At 39.4% G+C, this 19,806-nt stretch overlaps 1 protein-coding gene across 3 annotated transcripts in view; it reads left to right on the top strand.

Moving 5' to 3' along the window:
- Positions 1-19,806, top strand: part of PARP8 (poly(ADP-ribose) polymerase family member 8) — a 181,580-nt gene that overhangs the window by 1,030 nt on the left and 160,744 nt on the right. For 2 of the 3 annotated variants that reach the window (XM_007470737.1, XM_007470739.1), the window contains exons 2-3: positions 169-270; positions 1,244-1,298. In XM_007470737.1, the coding sequence (XP_007470799.1) occupies positions 169-270; positions 1,244-1,298 (157 nt within the window). Of the gene's footprint in view, positions 1-23; positions 271-1,243; positions 1,299-19,806 lie in introns of those variants that run through there. The other variant, XM_007470738.1, reaches the window with a different exon arrangement.

Genomic DNA, 19,806 nt, shown 5'->3' on the forward strand with positions numbered 1-19,806 from the left:
CCCCGCCCTCCACCACCTCCTCCTCTCTCACCCAGGATCACTTCCGAAACCACTTCGCCTTCAGCCCCTGCCTCGGCCAGAGGTTTCATTTTTAACTGAATATTTACAAAAGCTGGAAGCGTGCGAGGGGGTGGGGTGGGGTGGAAATAGCGGCTGCTTCTTTTCCAGGGATTTATTTAATGGGGATGTGTTCAAGGCAAGAGCGAATTCAGAAGGATATCGACGTCGTGATCCAGAAGTCCAGAGCTGAGAAGGACTGCCTGTTTGCAGGTGAGTTCTCGCCTTTCCAGAGCCTCGGACCCAGCTCCAGCTTCCTCTGCCTGCCCGTCACCCCCTTTCCCAGTTTTCTGGCCGCGACGTGTGTGGCTGGGGATAGGGGGTGGGTTGCACGTCCCCATTCCCGGGTTCATTTGGCAACAGCTGCGGCAGCGGGAGCGGGAGCCAAAAGGGGGAGGGGGGTGCCAGCCTCTCCCCTTCTCCCCTCCCCCCTCTGGGGCGGCCACTAGCTTTGGGGGCAGAGCCCTGATGGCCCGAGCGGGGGTCTAGGCAGGGGAGCCTTGCATTGTATTTTTAGTCCCCGGTGAACGCCCGGAGCGTCCGAGCCCGCCTCCGGGGTTTCAGCAGCAGCGACCCAGGCGGCGGGTTGGACTCGCCGGGTTTGCGCAATGGGCAGAGCAGCGGCGGCGGCTGCCGGGAATGGAGCCCGCTGCGCTGCGCGGCGGTGGCCGGCTGAGCCCGGCACCGAGGCCCCCCGGGGGGCAGCGCTGGGCCGATCTCCCGCCCCTTCTGCTCCCTCTAGTACCTCCGACTGGCAGTGCGATGCCCCGGAAAGAGAAGGGATTCCCGACGTTCCGAGGCGCGCGCCGCCCCTGTCTGGGGGTCGCCTTTCGTCCATTTTGCTACCCCGGGAAAAGGACTGGATTTTGCTTTCGCAGCCGCGACCTCGGCTGGGGCCGCTTCCGGCTGTCCGGACCGGGAAATTCCCGCCGTTGCCATGGCACCCGGCACTTGTTGCGGGGGGCGGCCTCCCGCGGCACCCAGCACGGGGTGCAAGGCATCCCCTCCCGCACCACTCGGAGAGCGGACCTAGGGGCTCTCCAGCCCTGGCCTCCCGCCCTGTCCCGCCCCGCCCCGCCCCGCCCCGCCAGGTTTCTCTGCGGCTCCATCTAATAGGGGGCCGGAGCCATGACCAGGGTTAAAAATCCACAACAGGGCTAGCTTTTAACAAGACTTTTCGTTTCAGATTTCAGATACTCAGACTCCACCTTTACTTTCACCTACGTTGGCGGCCCCAAAAGGTACTTATGTGTAGAGTTGCTTCATTTCCTGTTCACAGGCTTGTGTTTCCTTTGTTCTTAGCGTGTTCCGTGTTCCGGTATTTTTTTTTTCTTCTTCTTCTTCTTCTCTTGTTGTCTTTTAGCCACGTCCCAAGCCTGAGGTCCCTCGATTTTAAATGGCAGAGGGGAAAGAAATATGTTTGATTCAAGTGTTTCTAAGATCACGCCACGGGCCATGAACAGAGCTCTCACACTCTTCGTGTTAAAGCTGTTCTACAGTAGTAGCTAGCTCTTGAGGCTTTAGGGATTGACATAGGCGAGTGCAAAACCTGAATACTGGGCATAAGACATAACATGTCACAGAATAGTTTGGTCACATGTGGTGATTCTTCTGGTGAGCTGGGGCTGCATGTTTCCATGTTTTCTGAAGGTTGACATAAACATGCAGTGTGCCAATTCTCCATGCTTTTTTTTTTTTTTTTTTAAGGGGTCCTATTTTGGTGTTCATAGTTGGAAAGAATTTGGGAGTTATATGTAGCTGGAGTGTATAACTTCTTTCTTGAAGAGGAAGAATGAGAGGTGCATATATTAATACTAAGTTGTTAACAGTATGAAAGAAGCCCAAATCCAATTTTGTGTTTAAAGAGTTAGAGATGAAATGAAAAGTAATCATTAAAATATGCTTTGCTGTCTTCACTTGTTTAGGTAGAATTTTCTCCCTGTTAGCCCTTTGGGGACACAGTGGTTTAAAAGAGCAGTGGCCACATATGAGATCTGTCAGAGTTTTAGCCTTGCTGTTCGGACTTGACATTCACTACCATTTGATCATATTCCAAAATATGTCTTAGCTAATGGAAACATTTATGAACATATAAATTGCAAAAGAAGCTTTCTTCTGTAACTACATTTTTTACAAGCTTGGAATTGTTACGAATCTTAAAAATGCTTAGGATCTGTGTTGCAATGTACATCTCAAAAAAGCTTTCATTGAAATAGTTATTCAGGTTTCCCATATGCACAGTATACCTAAGTGTCAGGATTGGTATATTGACTTGATTCACTGGTTGAAAATATAACATATGGACTTACTGGGGGAGAATAAAATTACAGTATTTCTCAGTTTCCTATAGTACCATCATTTTTGAATAAAAAGAATCAATTAGAAGAGATTAAACTAAATTAACGCTGCTCCTACACTTGCTATCTAGAGAATGTTGGTGTATGACTAATAATCTCTAGAGTTGTTTTAATAGTTAAAATATGCTGTGTGGCCCACTGAAAACATTCCCCGTGCAGTCAGGTTGATACCTGCTTGAGTTGTCTGTTTCACAGTTGTGGTTCATCTCATGAGAGGTGCGGACTGGGAAAGCCCTGGGTAGGCTTTTTAACTAACTAGCTTTACTATTTCCAATAAGATAGTAGAGTTGTTTTGGCCTCCGTTTACTTATCTGTACAAGGGAAAGCCCTGGGTAGGCTTTTTAACTAACTAGCTTTACTATATCCAATAAGATAGTAGAGTTGTTTTGGCCACAGTTTACTTATCTGCACAAGGAGGAGGTGAGCCTTACACTTAATCTCTGAGATCTGTTAGATACTGCACTAAGATTGTTTATCAGCAAATTACTGAACTAGTGTCAACACAGCAAGAGGTGAAGGTATGAACGCCTCCAGGAGCAAGGCCTGGAGGTTGGGATGAATAATTAACTAATTGAGATAACGTAAGTTTTCACTGTAGGAACAAGTTTCCTTTTCTATGTTATCCTACTAAGAGAGAGTTTTTTCCTTTGGTTCCTGATTTAAATAATGGGGAACTTGCATATCTAATGTGGAACAGTCTGCTTTTTAAAGATGTGTTGTGAATTGTTGATGTGATTGCTTTGTCTTCCCAAAAGCTTGTTCTATAAACCAATATATAAAAGATTGTTTTGGTACAGTAATAATAGTACCCTTAATGATTATCCCTTTATGGGTTTGTAGCTAATGGCATAAAATAAATTTTCCGAAAGAAAAAATATTGTTTTCATGAACTACATTATCTACATTAGAGTCTGATATTTATTATGTATTTCTCATTGCTGTGTGTCAGTCGGGCATTTAAAAATCAAATAATCCTCCTCTGTTTTGATTTAATATGCTTATCAACTTGTAATATTCAATTAATAGTGTCATGTCGGGATAACTAGACGTATTTCCGGATTAAAGGAAGGTGGGGATCTTATGGAGAGATAGTACATGTTTATCTTGAATTATATTTTACTATCATTTCATCTAAACCATTGAAAACATTTATTTTTGAGAAATGATTTCAAGAATAATTTTCAATTCAAGTTGTAGATAAAACAATCTGCTCTTTTGTGTCTGACACTCTCCAAGAACAATTACACTTTGTTCTAGGACAAAAGTTGATGTTACATGTTACCCTTCAAAAAAAGAAATAATATTGAGAATTTGTTTTACACGTAAATTTATTTGTGTTTCTGTGGATAAGAGGAAATGCCAAGAGGCCACTGTGTGAGGACTGCCTGCTGTCCTAGTAAATTGGCCTGTCATTCAGAGGTTGTGAGAGGGGCAGAGTTCCTTTTACCATTTGCTCTCCTGCCTGGGAGGACTTCAGGTGAGGATTGAGGGGGAGCAGACGGTCAGCTGGAAGACTGGGTTCACTTAGTTCTCCCTCACGGGAAGGTTCATGGAATTATTATTATCCTCAGCTTTGGATTGGATTTGCAAACTGAGGCTCAGAGAGTTTAGAAAACATGCTCAGATTTACTCAGTTACTGATGAAGCTGCCATATGAACCCTGTTACGTCACACTTCTGAGACCTGTGCTCCTTCCTCTACACTAGTGTTCCCAACCTCTTTGAGACACTCGAACATCAAAAAAATTATGCAGATCTTTACTTGAGAGCTGTAGTGTTAGTGGCATTTGATTGAGAAATAATGAGAAAAGTGTTAAATGTTAAGAATTGATGGGCTTCCCTGGTGGCGCAGTGGTTGAGAGTCCGCCTGCTGATGCAGGGGACACGGGGTCATGCCCTGGTCCGGGAAGATCCCACATGCCGCGGAGCGGCTGGGCCCGTGAGCCATGGCCGCTGAGCCTGCGCGTCCGGAGCCTGTGCTCCGCAACGGGAGAGGCCACAACAGGGAGAGGCCCGCATACCGCAAAAAAAAAAAAAAAAAAAAAAAAAAAGAATTGGTAATACCATCTACATATGCTTGAAAACTTGTGTTATACATAGGGCAAGATTGACTCATTGTAGCAATGGTCCTTATAATGCTTCTGACTTCTGGGCTTCTTGGAAGAACTCCACAGTCATCAGTGGTCCAGGGCCTGCTGTAGGCTCCCACCGAATGCTGCCCCCCATTTCAGGGGTGTGCTAAGAACTATAAAACTGGAAGCCTCAACTGTATACAATTTGTAAGTTTATGCAAAAGTCATTCCTTCCTTGTACTTTGTCATGCTGTGATCTCCTGCCTCCTTCTTTCTCCTTTTTTGGTTGGCAGTAAACTCCTTTCAGACCACTAAGGTTTGGGGTTATGGTCCTTCATCTCACTTGCAGTCAGTTGTGCAGTTAGTGGTAGAAGAAACAGAAGGGATAAAGTGGGTGGTGACAGCTACTGAGAGGCTGGGGAAGCAGGCTGAGTGTCTGGGGCCAGAAGTTAACAAAGACAGAGAGAGAGCAGGGAGAGAGCCCCACATGAGCCTGGCCATGGACCGCTGTGGGATTCCCTGATGGTGAGCTTTTAGCAAGATAAGTATTGTGAAGATATAATTGAAGTTTTAAGTGTTGATTGTTAAAAAAAAGAAAAAAAAAAAGGAAAAAAAGGTAAGCCAAAAAGAAGAAAATTTTAAAAAACATGATTTCTCCATCTTCTATTAACATATTAGAATTTATTCTTTCAGAATTTTTATGTCTATATGCATGTAAAATGTATGCATCCAAAGACTGTATTATACTCTTGAGACCTCAAGAGTTTTTCACCTAAGAATATGACATTAATGTCTTTCCTTTAGAAAGAATATGAAAGTAAAGAAATGTTTATTGAATTAGGAGTTTTCCAGTCAAGGAGTGTGCATGATAAGAAATCTAAAATTTATATTAGAAATTATTAATAAATTAGAAATTTAATATTTAGTGGAATGTTCAGAGTTGCCTGTAAATGTACAACCTGTATTGTATGAATAGACACTTTTTCATGTGGTCATGGGTAGATTGACATCTTCGAAGTGCACTCTTCTCTTTTAGGAGTTTCTGTTCACATAACTGTTTTGGAGTGTTCTGTGTGACACTAACAGTAGTACTCCACAATCTCTCAAATCACGTGCTACCTCCTCTTTCTCCTGGGCCTTTGCACACCCATCCTCATCCTACCCTCCCACCTCTCCCACCTCTCAACCCTAGTCAGCTTTCCTTGTCGAGATCTTTGCTAACCCAAATTCCCCTCTGAGAAGGCTTTCCTGGCATCCTCTACCCTGTTTGATTTTGTTAGGTGTTTCTAAAATCATGTCACATTGTATTGTTAGCTACTGTTTACTTGATCATCTGCCTGGCCATAAGCCTCTCTGAGGCAGGGTCTGTCTTATTCATTGCAATTTGCCCAGCCCTTCGTGCACTGCCTAGTACTATATATTTTCTCAGTAAGTAGATGTTGAATGAATCACTAAATGAATGCTAAAAGGGCTTCTGGCAGGTGAAAAACAATTTCCTAACCCAAATGACCAGGTGTAGAGATACTCAAATAGTTCAAAAAGCCCCCAATCTGGTGACGTCACTTGGACTGGAATTTCTTATGAATCCAGAAGTTGCTTACCCAAGTTATAAGCCCCGTTCTCTGCCCTGTTCAAATGCTTTCAGGAGACAGATAATGCAATTGCTTAGGATAATAGAGAGTTATAAGGACTGTGGTACACTGGAGAGTTTGGTTTCTAAAAGTATTTAATTCAGTTAAAAAAGTCAACACCACTTTGGTGATCAAGCACATCTTCTGGGGACCCTAACCCACCTGGACTCCCAGTGTATAATTCCTTACTCATGGAATGCTATGGAAAGAGAAAATCTACTTGATTGCCAAAGTGCATTTGTTTTCTTTTGATTTTCTTAGAAAGGAGGCATGTACCTGCGTGCAGGAGTTGGGGAACTGGGAGGGTGGAGAAGTAATTCCATCATCTCCAAAAGATTCATCAGTTTTCATTATGAAATAAGTACACGCTCATTCTAAAATCTTGAAATATGTAATTATTTTGAAACCATCAAGTGCCCCTGAAGGTGTCAGAATGAAAAGAAGGATCTTTTTTTTTTTTTTTAAATAATTAGGATGCTCCTGTTAGAAATGGGGACTTGTTTTCCATAATTTTTGGCTATACCAATTATTATTCAAAATGATGATTTTTTTAAAAAAGTGTGTGCCCTGGAGCCCTGGGAACCTACCTTAGAAGTTTGGGGTGACCGGTGGAAGGGAGTGTGAAGGAAACTGAATGTGTGAGAGCCAGGCTTTCATATCCCTTTGTAAATCACAGCTGCTCTAGCTCTTTTCTGTTCCGTATAACATTTTCTTTGAAAAACGTTTCATTGGTAAATGAGTTTTAAAATCATTGACCTAAAATAACCACCAATTTAATACAAGTTTAACGTTATTGAAGCTTATATAGTAAAAACATATTTAAACTCCATTTATTTCATGGATTAAAATAATACTACTAATCATATTTATGGGCATAGCCTCTGCTATGCTTTTTGCCTACCTTACATCCTGTATTTGCAACAGAGAAGACCAGTAGGTATTTTGTCAGCTGTTTTACATTTTATAGCTAAAGAAACTGAGGCTTGGGTAGTTTAAATAACAGAGTTAGTAAGAAGCAAAGTAGGGATATATTGCAGAGTAAGTCAGTGTTTTTGTGAGGTTTTAAGGGGCATTGATTGAACTGGCAAGACTAGAATAGTAGGGAATGTTTGAGCCTGGGAAGGGATTGCTATTGCTAGTGGAATGTCTGCCAGGGGCAGACATCTCTTTCCATAGCATTCCATGAAAATCTACTGCTTGGCAGGGGAAGTGCCCAAGCCCAGTGCTAAGCATTAATAGTAGGAAACTTATGTTCATTGGCTGTGGAATCCTTATGCAGATATCCGGCCGACCCATTTAAATTCCCCATCATTTCTTTCTGCAGCACTGGGTGAAAAAAATGAATAAAAGTGAAATTTCATCAGCCTTAAAGATATTTTGTAATTCTCTGCACACGTTGGCTTTTGGATGGTTATTGTGCTATAGTAGATAAGTATTGCTTTAAAACAGCTGCCACTGACTTTGTATGGAATTTTAATCAAGTTATTGATATATAATCTTTCTTTTTTTCATTCTCTAAATTTCTGAAATCCTATCTTCCATGTACCCCCAGGAAAGACTAATCAGGAATATATTTTTATTAATAAGCCTTGTCATTCCTATTTTATTGTGTCATACTTTAGGTTTTCTGTTCAGTCATCTCACTTAAATGCTGGGTACTTCAACCCAACACATGAAACAAATCATCATTTCCTCCTTAAAAGAAGCTTCTCTTCCCAGCCCTTCCTTGGGCGGTATCACATCAGTTGAGCCTGGCTTCGGGAACCACAGTCTCAGGTTTCAAGTATCCCACCATCCTCTTTGCCTCCTAAGCTCCACCAGCTCTTCCTTTGCAGTCTTGGTTGGCACCTTCATCCCTCCCCATGTTTACACTTGGTCTGGGCCCTGATCACCTTGACTTAGGTCAATCACTTTAACCAAGTGCTTTAAAATACTTGATTAACAGCTGCTCACCAATCCAGTTCATTTATACTTGAATTCTTTAAGCATGAATTTAATCATAGCATTTACATGTTCAGAAGCTTTCAAATGCAACCAAAGTTTATTCCATATCAAATTTAATCCCCCTTCTTGGCTTTCAAGAGCCACCTTCCCCATCCATTCATATATTTCTCAGCCTTCTAAACACTGACTCACTACTATTTGTTTATTGACCCCATCTCTCCACTCAACAGCAGTTTGTATTAACTTAGTGCATTAAGCATATACAGCAGCTGTTCAAGGTTTATCCATTGTAACGTGTCGCTTAATATTCTTGGTTTGGCTGTCAAGATCATGTTTTTTATTATCACGAAGACTGGTTCATTTAATCTTTCTTTGACCCCCAAGTAGCAACTCCGTGAAAAGGTATAATGTATTCACATACAAGAAGAGGATAGAGTGAGGCCCTGAGTGGAACAAGGTGATACTGAGAAGACAAAATGAAATCTGAGGAGGGTGGGATTAGACTATAAACAGATTAGTCCCAATCCATTACATAGTAACAGCAACAGCAGGTCTCAAGTGTAGTTTATTTGCATATCGGTGACATCCTGTTTGTGGCTGACACCTTCTCAGTATTAAATGGAGGATGCAAATTTTCCAGTGTTAAATTTAAAAGGGAGACATCCACTTAAGTCTTTGTGCAGTCAGATCAATTTTCCTTATACCGAAATTAGCAACCAAAATGGTTTCTTTCTGAGCATTTTGAAATGTAGGTTGGAAAGACCTTCCCAATGGCCTGAAAATGTTCTTAGGATTTGTCAACCAACTCTGAAGTGCTGTAGTTATTTGGATTTTCATCATCGTTTTGTTTATAAAGCAAATACAGGTTGTTATTATCCAAGAATCGTTTGCAAATTATTTACTGTATTTGAAGTATAGAATTGAGCCAGAGACTAATAGAACTACTTTACATTTGTTAGGCTTTCACATCTGTGCAGAAGAAAGTTCAGGCAAAATTGTAAAGCAACAAACCAAAAATACTGTTAAGGATAGAGCTGTGTAAAAGAAACAATAAGTCAAATAAAATGTCACACACAAAAAATCAATACTCTGTTTAAAGACTAGAACTATTTTAGCAGAGTGCCCAGAATATAGTATTTCCCAATATTTCTTAAATGATAGTAATATTTTTCTTAAATGCTATGTGATAGCATTTCCCAAACTGTTTAATTAGATGTTAGGTATGTGGCCAAATAATGTCTGGGAAATGCTTAGTTAAATACTATTAAACAATTTTAATGGTTGTCTTTTTAGAGACTTTTATATGTTAGTGTGCATTATGCATACCCAAGAGGTGAATGAAGTATTCAGGGTTTTTCAGACTTATTTGATTGCAGATCTGGAACATCTCGAGAGAGTCATTTTGTGGAAAACACTTTGGTAAACTCTCTTATTCATTAAAAATAGTTTTTGAGTAAACAACAGTATAATATAAATGGAAATTGCCGATTCACATTGAGCCCCGAAGAATTTATTTTAAGTAAGTTTTACAGACCTTGCTTTATGACAGTTAAAGGTACTTGGCATTTCATGCCACCAACATTTCTACATGAGGATTTATCTTTCTGGGTCTCTCACTCCCTCCTCAGTTGTATTGAAGTCACTTGTGATGAGGGTTCTCAACTATTCTTCTTTATCAAAGCACCCAAGTTAGCAGGACCCTGTTTGGCACATGATTAGAAGTCAGCTTCATAAAGAAGTATTCGAGATAATGATTCTGTGTAGCAGAAGGATTCATTATGTCCTCTTAAATTCTGCCACTGTAACTGCAGTAGAGCTTCTCAGTGAGCCATCTTTGTTGGAGTATATACTTTGGGAGAAGTTGGTGGTGAGAGAAATCTAGAATTTATCTAAATGTTTCATTTCTTTGACAAATTACATTTAAAAAATCAATGAGGTTATCTATTTTGTAAACTCATTTTCCTCCCAGTGACCACATGAGAAAATTACTTGAAGGAGTTTTACAGCATTTCTCAGAATGTTTTCAACATTAGTCAGGAAGCAGACTCCCTCTTTAGACAGTGTCAGTCGTTAAACTTTAGGCGGCCACACGTTTCTTTTGGTAACACATGAATAGAGGATGAATCATCTGCTTTACAGCGCACTCCTGGGGACACAGGGTCAGGTCTGTATTTAAAAGGATTCATGTTAACAGTTGATGTTTTGTCTATACGAACATTTTTGTGATTCAGGGGAACCAGTGGAACCTCACACGTACCGAGATCTGCTTAGTTCTAGGTTTCTCATTTGGAAGTCAGTGTGCAAAATCTTAACAGTGTATTTGTGACTGTGATAATACATTTGTCCATCTACATGTATTTGTGTCATTGATCTTCTTTAGAACAAAGTCTTTGATATTGGCATGCGGGAGACCTGAGCAGAAGGCTAAAATCTGCTTCATGGATAAAAGCTGATGCAGTCATCCTTTCTCATTAAAATGCACCACAGCTAGATATGCAGCAGCAAAAAAAGGCCCTCCAGCTGAAAAGCAGTCATTGCTTTATTACTACTACAGAATTTGATATGATTTCTCTAGTGATTGGTCATATTCATTTTTAGCTAACTAAGAAAGAAGTTAGAATAATTCACTGCAAGCCACATTCTTTCTTGATTCTTTTTGGATCAGTCCATCCTTATGAGAAAACCAGCCTAGAATGGTGATTTCCGTGAATTTCGATTAAGCGATTTCCATCAGAGTTGCATATTATTGGCTGAATTTGACCCCCCATTGATGAAACTTTGGTCAAGAAAGATTTTAAACTTAATTTTTTGAAATTATACTAGTTTGATTTCATATGAGCTTTCTTTGTTGACTTCCTATGTCATTAATTTAAAATTTCCGGTATTCTCAATTCTTTTTTCTTTTTAAAATAAATTTATCTATTTATTTTTGGCCGCATTGCGCGCGGGCTTTCTCTAGTTGTGGCGAGCGGGGGCTACTCTTCCTTGCGGTGCCCGGGCTTCTCACTGCAGGGGCTTCTCGTTGCGGAGCACGGGGCTCTAGGCGTGTGGGCTTCAGTAGTTGTGGCAGGCAGGCTCAGTAGCTGTGGTTCGTGGGCTCTAGAGCTCAGGCTCAGTAGTTGTGGCGCAAGGGCTTAGTTGCTCCGCGGCATGTGGGATCTTCCCAGACCAGGGCTCGAACCCGTGTTCCCTGCATTGGCAGGTGCATTCTTAACCACTGCGCCATCAGGGAAGTCCAGTATTCTCAATTCTTGATGTCCAATATGTACAAAATTCTTCCTAACCAAAAGTAATTGGTGGGGAAAAATCTACTTAGGGCAATAGTTTCCTAAAGGGGTATTTTTTCAAAACAGAGAAATGTTGACATTTTCAGCCTTTGAGTTATATTCTGGGAAATGTTACATTTCAAAGGTACTTTGAAATCAGAATTCAGGTGCTTAACACTACACAGCTATTAGAATTGCCAAATTCCAGAACACTGGAAACACCAGATGCTGGTGGGGATGTGGAGCAACAGGAGTTCCTGGTGGGAAGGCAAGGTGTAGGTCTGGTCACTTTGGAAGACAGTTTGGACACTTTCTGATAAAACTAAACCTACTCTTACCTGTGATCCAGCAATCACACTCCTTGGTAGTTACACAACAGAGTTGAAAACTGAATGTCCACACAGAAACCTGCACATGATGTTTATAGCGGTTTTACTCAAAATTGCCCAAACCTGGATGCCACCAACATGTCCTTCATGTTGGTGGATGGATAAATCAGCTGTGGTACATCCAGACAATAGTGGAATATTTTTCAGCACTAGAAAGGAACTAGCTATCAGGCCATGAAAAGACATGGAGGAACCTTAAATGCATGTTACTAAGTAAAAGAAGCCAATCTGAAGGGCTACACACTCTATGGTTCCAACTATGTGAGTTCTGGAAATGGCACAACTACGGAGACCGTGAAAAGATCAGTGGTTGCCAGGGGTTAACAGGGGAGGAAGGGCTAAATAGGGAGAACAGAGAATTTTTAGGGTATTGAAACTGTTCTGTGTGATACTATAATGGTAGATACATGTCATTTTACATTTGTGTAAATCCATAAAATGTACACCACCAAGAGTGAACCTTAAAGTAAACTACAGACTCTGGGTGATAATGATGTGTCACTGTAGGTTCATCATTAGTAATAAATGTACCACTCTGGTGGGGAAAGCTGGTGATAGGGGAGCCTGTGCTTGTGGGGAGGATAGAGGGAACAAATGGGAAATCTCTATATTCTGCTCAATTTTGCTGTGAACCTAAAACCACTCTAAAAGATAAAGTCCATTTAAAAAATGAGCCAGAAAAAAAGGCAGGTGCTTGCCAAGGCTTTTCCAACTTAAGATTCATATCAATAGAAAGCAATCTACAGATTCAATGCAATCCCTATCAAACTACCACTGGCATTTTCCACAGAAATAGAACAAAAAATTTCACAATTTGTATGGAAACACAAAAGACCTCGAATAGCCAAAGCAATCTTGAGAACGAAAAACAGAGCTGGAGGAATCAGGCTCCCTGACTTCAGACTATACGAAAAAGCTTCAGTAATCAAGACAGTATGGTACTGGCACAAAAACAGAAAGATAGATCAATGGAACAGGATAGAAAGCCCAGAGATAAACCCACCCACATATGGTCACCTTATCTTTGATAAAGGTGGCAGGAATATACAGTGGAGAAAGGACAGCCTCTTCAATAAGTTATGCTGGGAAAACTGGACAGGTACATGTAAAAGTATGAGATTAGATCACTCCCTAACACCATACACAAAAATAAGCTCAAAATGGATTAAAGACCTAAATGTAAGGCCAGAAACTATCAAAGTCTTAGAGGAAAACATAGGCAGAACACTCAATGACATAAATCACAGCAAGATCCTTCTTGACCCATCTCCTAGAGTAATGGAGATAAAAACAAAAATAAACAAATGGGACCTAATGAAACTTCAAAGCTTTTGCACAGCAAAGGAAACCATAAACAAGACCAAAAGACAGCCCTCAGAATGGGAGAAAATATTTGCAAATGAATCAACTGACAAAGGATTAATCTCTAAAATTTACAGGCAGCTCATGCAGCTCAATAACAAAAAAATAAACAACCCAATCCAAAAATGGGCAGAAGACCTAAATAGACATTTCTCCAAAGAAGATATACAGACTGCCAACAAACACATGAAAGAATGCTCAACATCATTAATCATTAGAGAAATGCAAATCAAAACTACAATGAGATATCATCTCACACCAGTCAGAATGGCCATCATCAAAAAATCTAGAAACAATAAATGCTGGAGAGGGTGTGGAGAAAAGGGAACACTCTTGCACTGCTGGTGGGAATGTGAATTGGTTCAGCCACTATGGAGAACAGTATGGAGGTTCCTTAAAAAACTACAAATAGAACTACCATATGACCCAGCAATCCCACTGCTGGGCATATACCCTGAGAAAACCATAATTCAAAAAGAGTCATGTACCAAAATGTTCATTGCAGCTCTATTTACAATAGCCCGGAGGTGGAAGCAACCTAAGTGTCCATCTACAGATGAATATATAAAGAAGATGTGGCACATAATTACAACGGAATATTACTCAGCCATAAAAAGAAACGAAATTGAGCTATTTGTAATGAGGTGGATGGACCTGGAGTCTGTCATACAGAGTGAAGTAAGTCAGAAAGAGAGAGACAGGTACTGTATGCTAACACATATATATGGAATTTAAGAAAAAAAAAATGTCATGAAGAACCTAGGGGTAAGACAGGAATAAAGACACAGACCTACTAGAGAACGGACTTGAGGATATGGGGAGGGGGAAGGGTGAGCTGTGACGAAGCGAGAGAGAGGCATGGACATATATACACTACCAAACGTAAGGTAGATAGCTAGTGGGAGGCAGCCGCATAGCACAGGGAGATCAGCTCAGTGCTTTGTGACCGCCTGGAGGGGTGGAATAGGGCGGGTGGGAGGGAGGGAGATGCAGGAGGGAGGAGATATGGGAACATATGTATAAATGATTCACTTTGTTAGAAAGCAGAAACTAACAGACCATTGTAAAGCAATTATACTCCAATAAAGATGTAAAAAAAAAAAGTTTCAGGATTTCTTTTCACGTTACACAGGCATATAAATTTAAATCAGGAAAGTATAACATTAGCTATTTTGTTTTGTTAAATAAGAGTGTATTGGCACAAAACTAAAATGGGTAATCTGTATTATGGTTTTAGCATTTAGCTAATTATGTAAAAGAAAAATCACAATTTTAAATTAGAAATTTATAAATATTATTCAAATACAGATCATAAAACTGTACTAAACAATAAGTATCTCGTATTCCAAGAAATATCAGTAACTATACAAAAATTCTATGCCTCCAGAATTTTAGTCACCACGGAAACAAAATATTTAGTAATGCCAGTGCACTTCTCAAATAAAACCAAGTAGGACTTCGTGCTATCAGATATTTCTGTGGCTGAATACTGAACTTAAACATAAAATATATTTGAAATATTTCTCTCTTGTACACACATGTACACGCATATGCACAAACCTGCAAAACATTGAAATGACAGTGCATTTTAAGCTTTCCCCCCTCAACATACAAAGATAACGTTCTAAAGTACATTTGTACATGTTAAGAAAATAATGTATCTATTTCTTTCCCTCACACACACACATCCCCATATGGTTTTCAAAGATGCGAAGCACTGAGAATTACCCTGAAAATTTTCTTTTAGGGTGGAGGGATAGGTAGGCAAGGAACATCATATAATTTTTAAAAGTGCTGGTACCATATTACTGCTTTTAGAACCACCACAGACATACATAAAATTCTTAATGAATGTAAGTTGGACAGTGTTTAGAAATTAATTATAGTCTAAATATTTTTCAGGGATTATGAAATTGTATTTTATATTTTCCAAAGAAAATATTGCAAATGTAGGTTAACTTATAAGATTATTTTAACAGTTCTTTATAGCCTGTAACATTACAGCATGGTATAGCAGAATTGATTCGGATTCTTTTAACCAACCAGTCAAATTGCTTAACCTCTCTGAGTCTGGATTCTGTCGTCTGTGAAATGGTAGTAGTTATATTGCAGGGTTTTCAGGATTGAGCTAGATAACATGTTTGGAAGGGGTCTTGAAGACTGAAGGAATCACAGGACTCAGAAAGCTGTTAAACTCTTTGTTATATTTTATCATAACAAAAAAAATACAGATTAAAATCAGCAAAGGGCAAAGGCTCATTGGGCAAAGTCCAGGAGACACTAGCACAAGTTTCCAAGTGTCTGGTCAGTAGAGTCACATGGACACACTTCATTTTCCCTGCAGTGATTGGTGATAACACACGCAGAATGTTGCCAACCAGGGAAGCTCCCCTGAACCTTGGTGTCCAGGGCTTTCATTAGGGGTCAGTCACAGCCGTACTGCACCTTTATGACTGACCTCAGCTACTCAGACTCCAGCCACAGAACAAAAAAAACAGGTGTTTACCATAAATCACAGTTGTTAGCACAACTATCTGAGCAAATCCAAGACCATAGGCCTAGAAAAACACCCTTATCAGGCAGAATATTCCAAGGGCTCAGAGCTCATTTCCTAGGAACTGGCCAAGGGCCTGTCTTAAAGACAGACCTTTCTTGGGAATGGGCAGGGTTTGAACATCCAAGGCCTGAGTTAATCCTTTTCTGCAGTGTCCTGCACAGGACAATACTTGTGCTGGACAATAGAGAAGGCAATACTTGATATAATTATTCATAGCACTAGCCTGACTAATTCCTGGAGTCTGGGCCCCAGGAGCAAGCAGAATAAGGGTGGAAAATGCCCTTTTTTGGGTAGGACAATTGCTCCGATTGATTTGGAAATGCAAAATGTTCTCGATTTAAAAAGGCATTAATTTGCAAGATGCGCTGTCATTGAATAACAACTTCTAATAAAAACTATAGTAAGTGTACACAGACGTTAAAAAGATAACAATAGCATATGTTCATTTGTATAATTGCATGCTATTCTTTTTTTTTTCTCAGTGTCACGAAGTCCAAGTCTAAACCTTCATCATTTTTAGAGTCTAAAGATCCTTCAGACTCACCTGTGGCCGCTATCAGGTCACCGCAGCATTCCAGTGACACTAATTTTCCTTCTCCAAGTTCTGGGTTCCTGATCTTCACCTATAACTTTAGAATAGTTAGTCCTCCTTTTATTTTTTTTAAAAAAAAATTGAACAATTATAGGTTTTTGTCTACATTTCTTATTTGCTTAACCTTGTAGTTTTTCCCTTTCTTTCACTGAATTATGTATTAGTGAAAATTAAGTAGTTTCTCTGGAAAATCAGCTAAAATGTGTTTTAAGGCCACCATAAGAGACCTTCTCTTGGCAGGTCCCTCCTATTGTACCAGCCTCCCCCCATCCTTAGAAAGTCTTCATATTATTCTGGTACATTTGGCAGTTCCTCCTGACGTTCCTTGCGTTGTCTGACATGTAACGACCCTCTCCGTAGGAAAAAAAAATCTTTTATTTCAGGGTTGTATCATAGCTTTATGCAACAGACAAGTGGTGATTCCAACGCAGATGACCATCAAATGAGGTGAGGTACTCTGTTGAGGATAAGCTATCACTTTTGCTAACTGGTAGGTAAATGTCACAACTTTTCAGAAGTTTCTTTTGATATATATTTTAGAGATAACAAGTTAAAAACATGAGTTTTGTAATCAAGAAAATTCAATAACCAAGCAAAGGCTTACTGAGCAAGTAATATGAGATAGGCAAATAATTCCTAATTTCTGCTTCTAAATTACCCCTCACATTTTGGTCCCAAGCAGATTTCTCATTTATTCCATGTCCTTTACATGCTAGAGAAGCTGTTGGAACAGGTGACTGGAATAACTTTATACATTCTGATAGCCTGGATTGCCTCAACATTTACATGTTTAATTAAAGTATCTGATAATTTAAATTAATTTGAAACAATATAATGAAGGGAAAGCTCTTCAGATTTTGTGAGAGAGGCTATTTTGGGACCAGATATTTATCGCTAGGCTTACTACTTCTGCCTCTTCCATTACCGTGGATCAGTGCCCCTCGTTCTTATTTTTCATAGCGCCCTCCCTCCTGCTTCTCATATACCCTATGTTTTCTTTTTTGACAGTGACTCTCAAGGCTATTGGAGCTGCTACACCAGGCAAGGTGGGAAACAAACGGGAGGGGTGAATGAGCATAGAGGTCATTTGCAAACCATCTGTGTTCTTACTGCTCCTCCATTCACTCTGTCTCTCTGCCTCTGTCTGTGTGCATGTCTATTACAATATGTATTTTTCATGCACACATCTACAGTTTTTAAAGAGCAACTATTATCACAGTTAAAACTGGGGGAAATTGATATTTTTAAAGGAAATACCAATAGGCAAATAAATCAATTGATTTTTTCCCCCTGAAACTTGCTTAAGTGTATTGATGAAACACACTCAGTAAAGAAAAACATCACTGTCTCAGAAAGTATGTTTCACTTTCATGTGCTTTCCATATTCCAGTAACTCAGACTTCCCCTTTCTAAGGGTTAGTTTCTCAGTGATGTTGGAAGCCATGTATGTGGTAAGAGGACAGAATTACAAAATCATATTTAAATAAAAAAGTAAAGTCTTGATATATTTGGCACAAATCCATCAGTCCTATGTCCTTTGTTAGGACCTGAGGGCATGCCTGATTTTCATAAAAGCTGTGCATTGCCATTCAAATAAACAAGCAAAAATTGTTTTTGATACCCTACTGAAAAGCACATGAATAACTTAAGCGTATTAGAAATTTTGCAAATGGTTGAAATTTTATAAAATGCTGAGTTTTATCTTTTTTCATGAATCCCAAAGAGAGACCCTAGTTTTCTGAAAAAATAATTAATTTACATAGATAATATCTATGTAATTATAGATAGTAATTAATTAACTAATTAATTAGCATAGATAATTTCCCTACTAATAGGGCATGAGTGAGTTTTAGTTCCAACTTAAAAGAATATATATTACCAGAGATATAAGAACAGAAGAATCAAATATATCCGATCCCATTAGTTACTTTTTCTTGAAATTTTAAATGACAGGAATTTAATGACATACGTAAGTCACCTCCTGTTTCATTTTAAAAAATGGTTTCAGTAAAATGCAGTTGAACAATTGAGATTTGTTTTCCCAATACCTATGATATTTTTTGGCTAAAAATTAAGTGAGTTTGGCTTTGAATCCAGTTCATTTATTCTTTAAGGGCTGTTGGATCACTGACCTATGAGGCAAAAGTCATTTAATCATCCTGGATGTGGATAGTCACTTCTAAGCATTTTTTAGATCCTGTTTACTTAAAATGAGAGGGATTAGCATTGGGCACCTGAAAAGGAGGGTGAATATTCCTCTTTGATACCTAGAGCAGCAAGTTTACAGATTCATTATTCTCACAGGTCAGATTGAGAGCTTCATATAAAATTTAATTCCAATTTCAGCTACTTGTGAAGCAGTTTATTTAAAGTAAAATTAAAGTCTTTGTTTTGAAGTTATGGAGGAGACGCAAGAATCAGAACAGAGTTCCTTTCAACCTGAAGTTGGAAGTCTGAGTTCAAGGACTAATAAGTAAAAAAGCAAACTATGTAGTGTGATCATTAAGGGGGAACTATTCCTGTAGTTACCTGGTTGAGTAACATTCCAGTCTTGAATCTCCCACTTTCTGTCCTCTGTCTCCCCACACCCCATTCTTCTTTATCAATTTACTTGTAATACAATGTGATCGGAAACCAAATAACCATGCTTGTTAGAATTGTGTCAAAAATGGCACAGACTATGTGCAGGGACCAGAGGGAACATAAGGACACGGCCTTGTGACATATTTTTTGATGGTTTAAAACCATTTTGTGTGTTTTGTATTCTTCTGTGCTTAATTTCATGGCTATTATTGTTTCATATCCTCTGACTTAGAGCTTTGGCTACAAAGCAGTGTAAATGTTGCACATATTACCGTTTGTAATATTGGCAGATGGCAGTGTATAGATAGATGGTTGGAATTTTGCTGTTTGGGCAAGGCTATGCCATTAAAAACTTGTTTTCCCAAGTATCAGTACATTCTCTACTTCTCTGAGTAGGGAAACCCAGATCTGAACTAAGCATAATTGAATACATACCAAGCGAGAGCAGGGAATAACATTCGATGCCACTTCCTTTGCTTATATGTTGTTCATTGCATTTGAATATGAATGGAAAGGTTTTCTACCAAGAATATGAAAGTAACATTTTGCTAAGCTTAATTTTAATGAAATCATTTGGGCTTATTTATAGTCACTTAACATTTTCGGTTCATGTGTTCATATTAATTCTACTTGCTGGAGAGAAAGTACAGAAATGGTATTCAATGTGAACACCTCGTTACTGCAGACATGTAGAGATTTGGCATTTTTAATATCAGATGTTTTAAGTTAAAGAAAACTTGCCAGTGTCCCACAGCATAATCTATGCTTGCTTATGTCCCTTTAATCTTTCCGTTATAAAATTAAGCCTAGAGGCCTTATACGATTTAAAATTTTCAAAATTAGGTCACGTAAATGTTGTGTCAGACTTCTGATTCATAAGTAATATCCTCATGAATAGTGAAGATAGGATATATTTATATCCTACTACTTGCTTAGCTGTGGATCAGCAGAGGTGAATAGAGAACACTAATGGTACTTTCAAATGTTGGTAAACTGT

Source organism: Lipotes vexillifer, unplaced genomic scaffold (assembly GCF_000442215.2).
Source record: "Lipotes vexillifer unplaced genomic scaffold, Lipotes_vexillifer_v1.1 scaffold96, whole genome shotgun sequence".
NCBI lineage: Eukaryota > Metazoa > Chordata > Mammalia > Artiodactyla > Lipotidae > Lipotes > Lipotes vexillifer.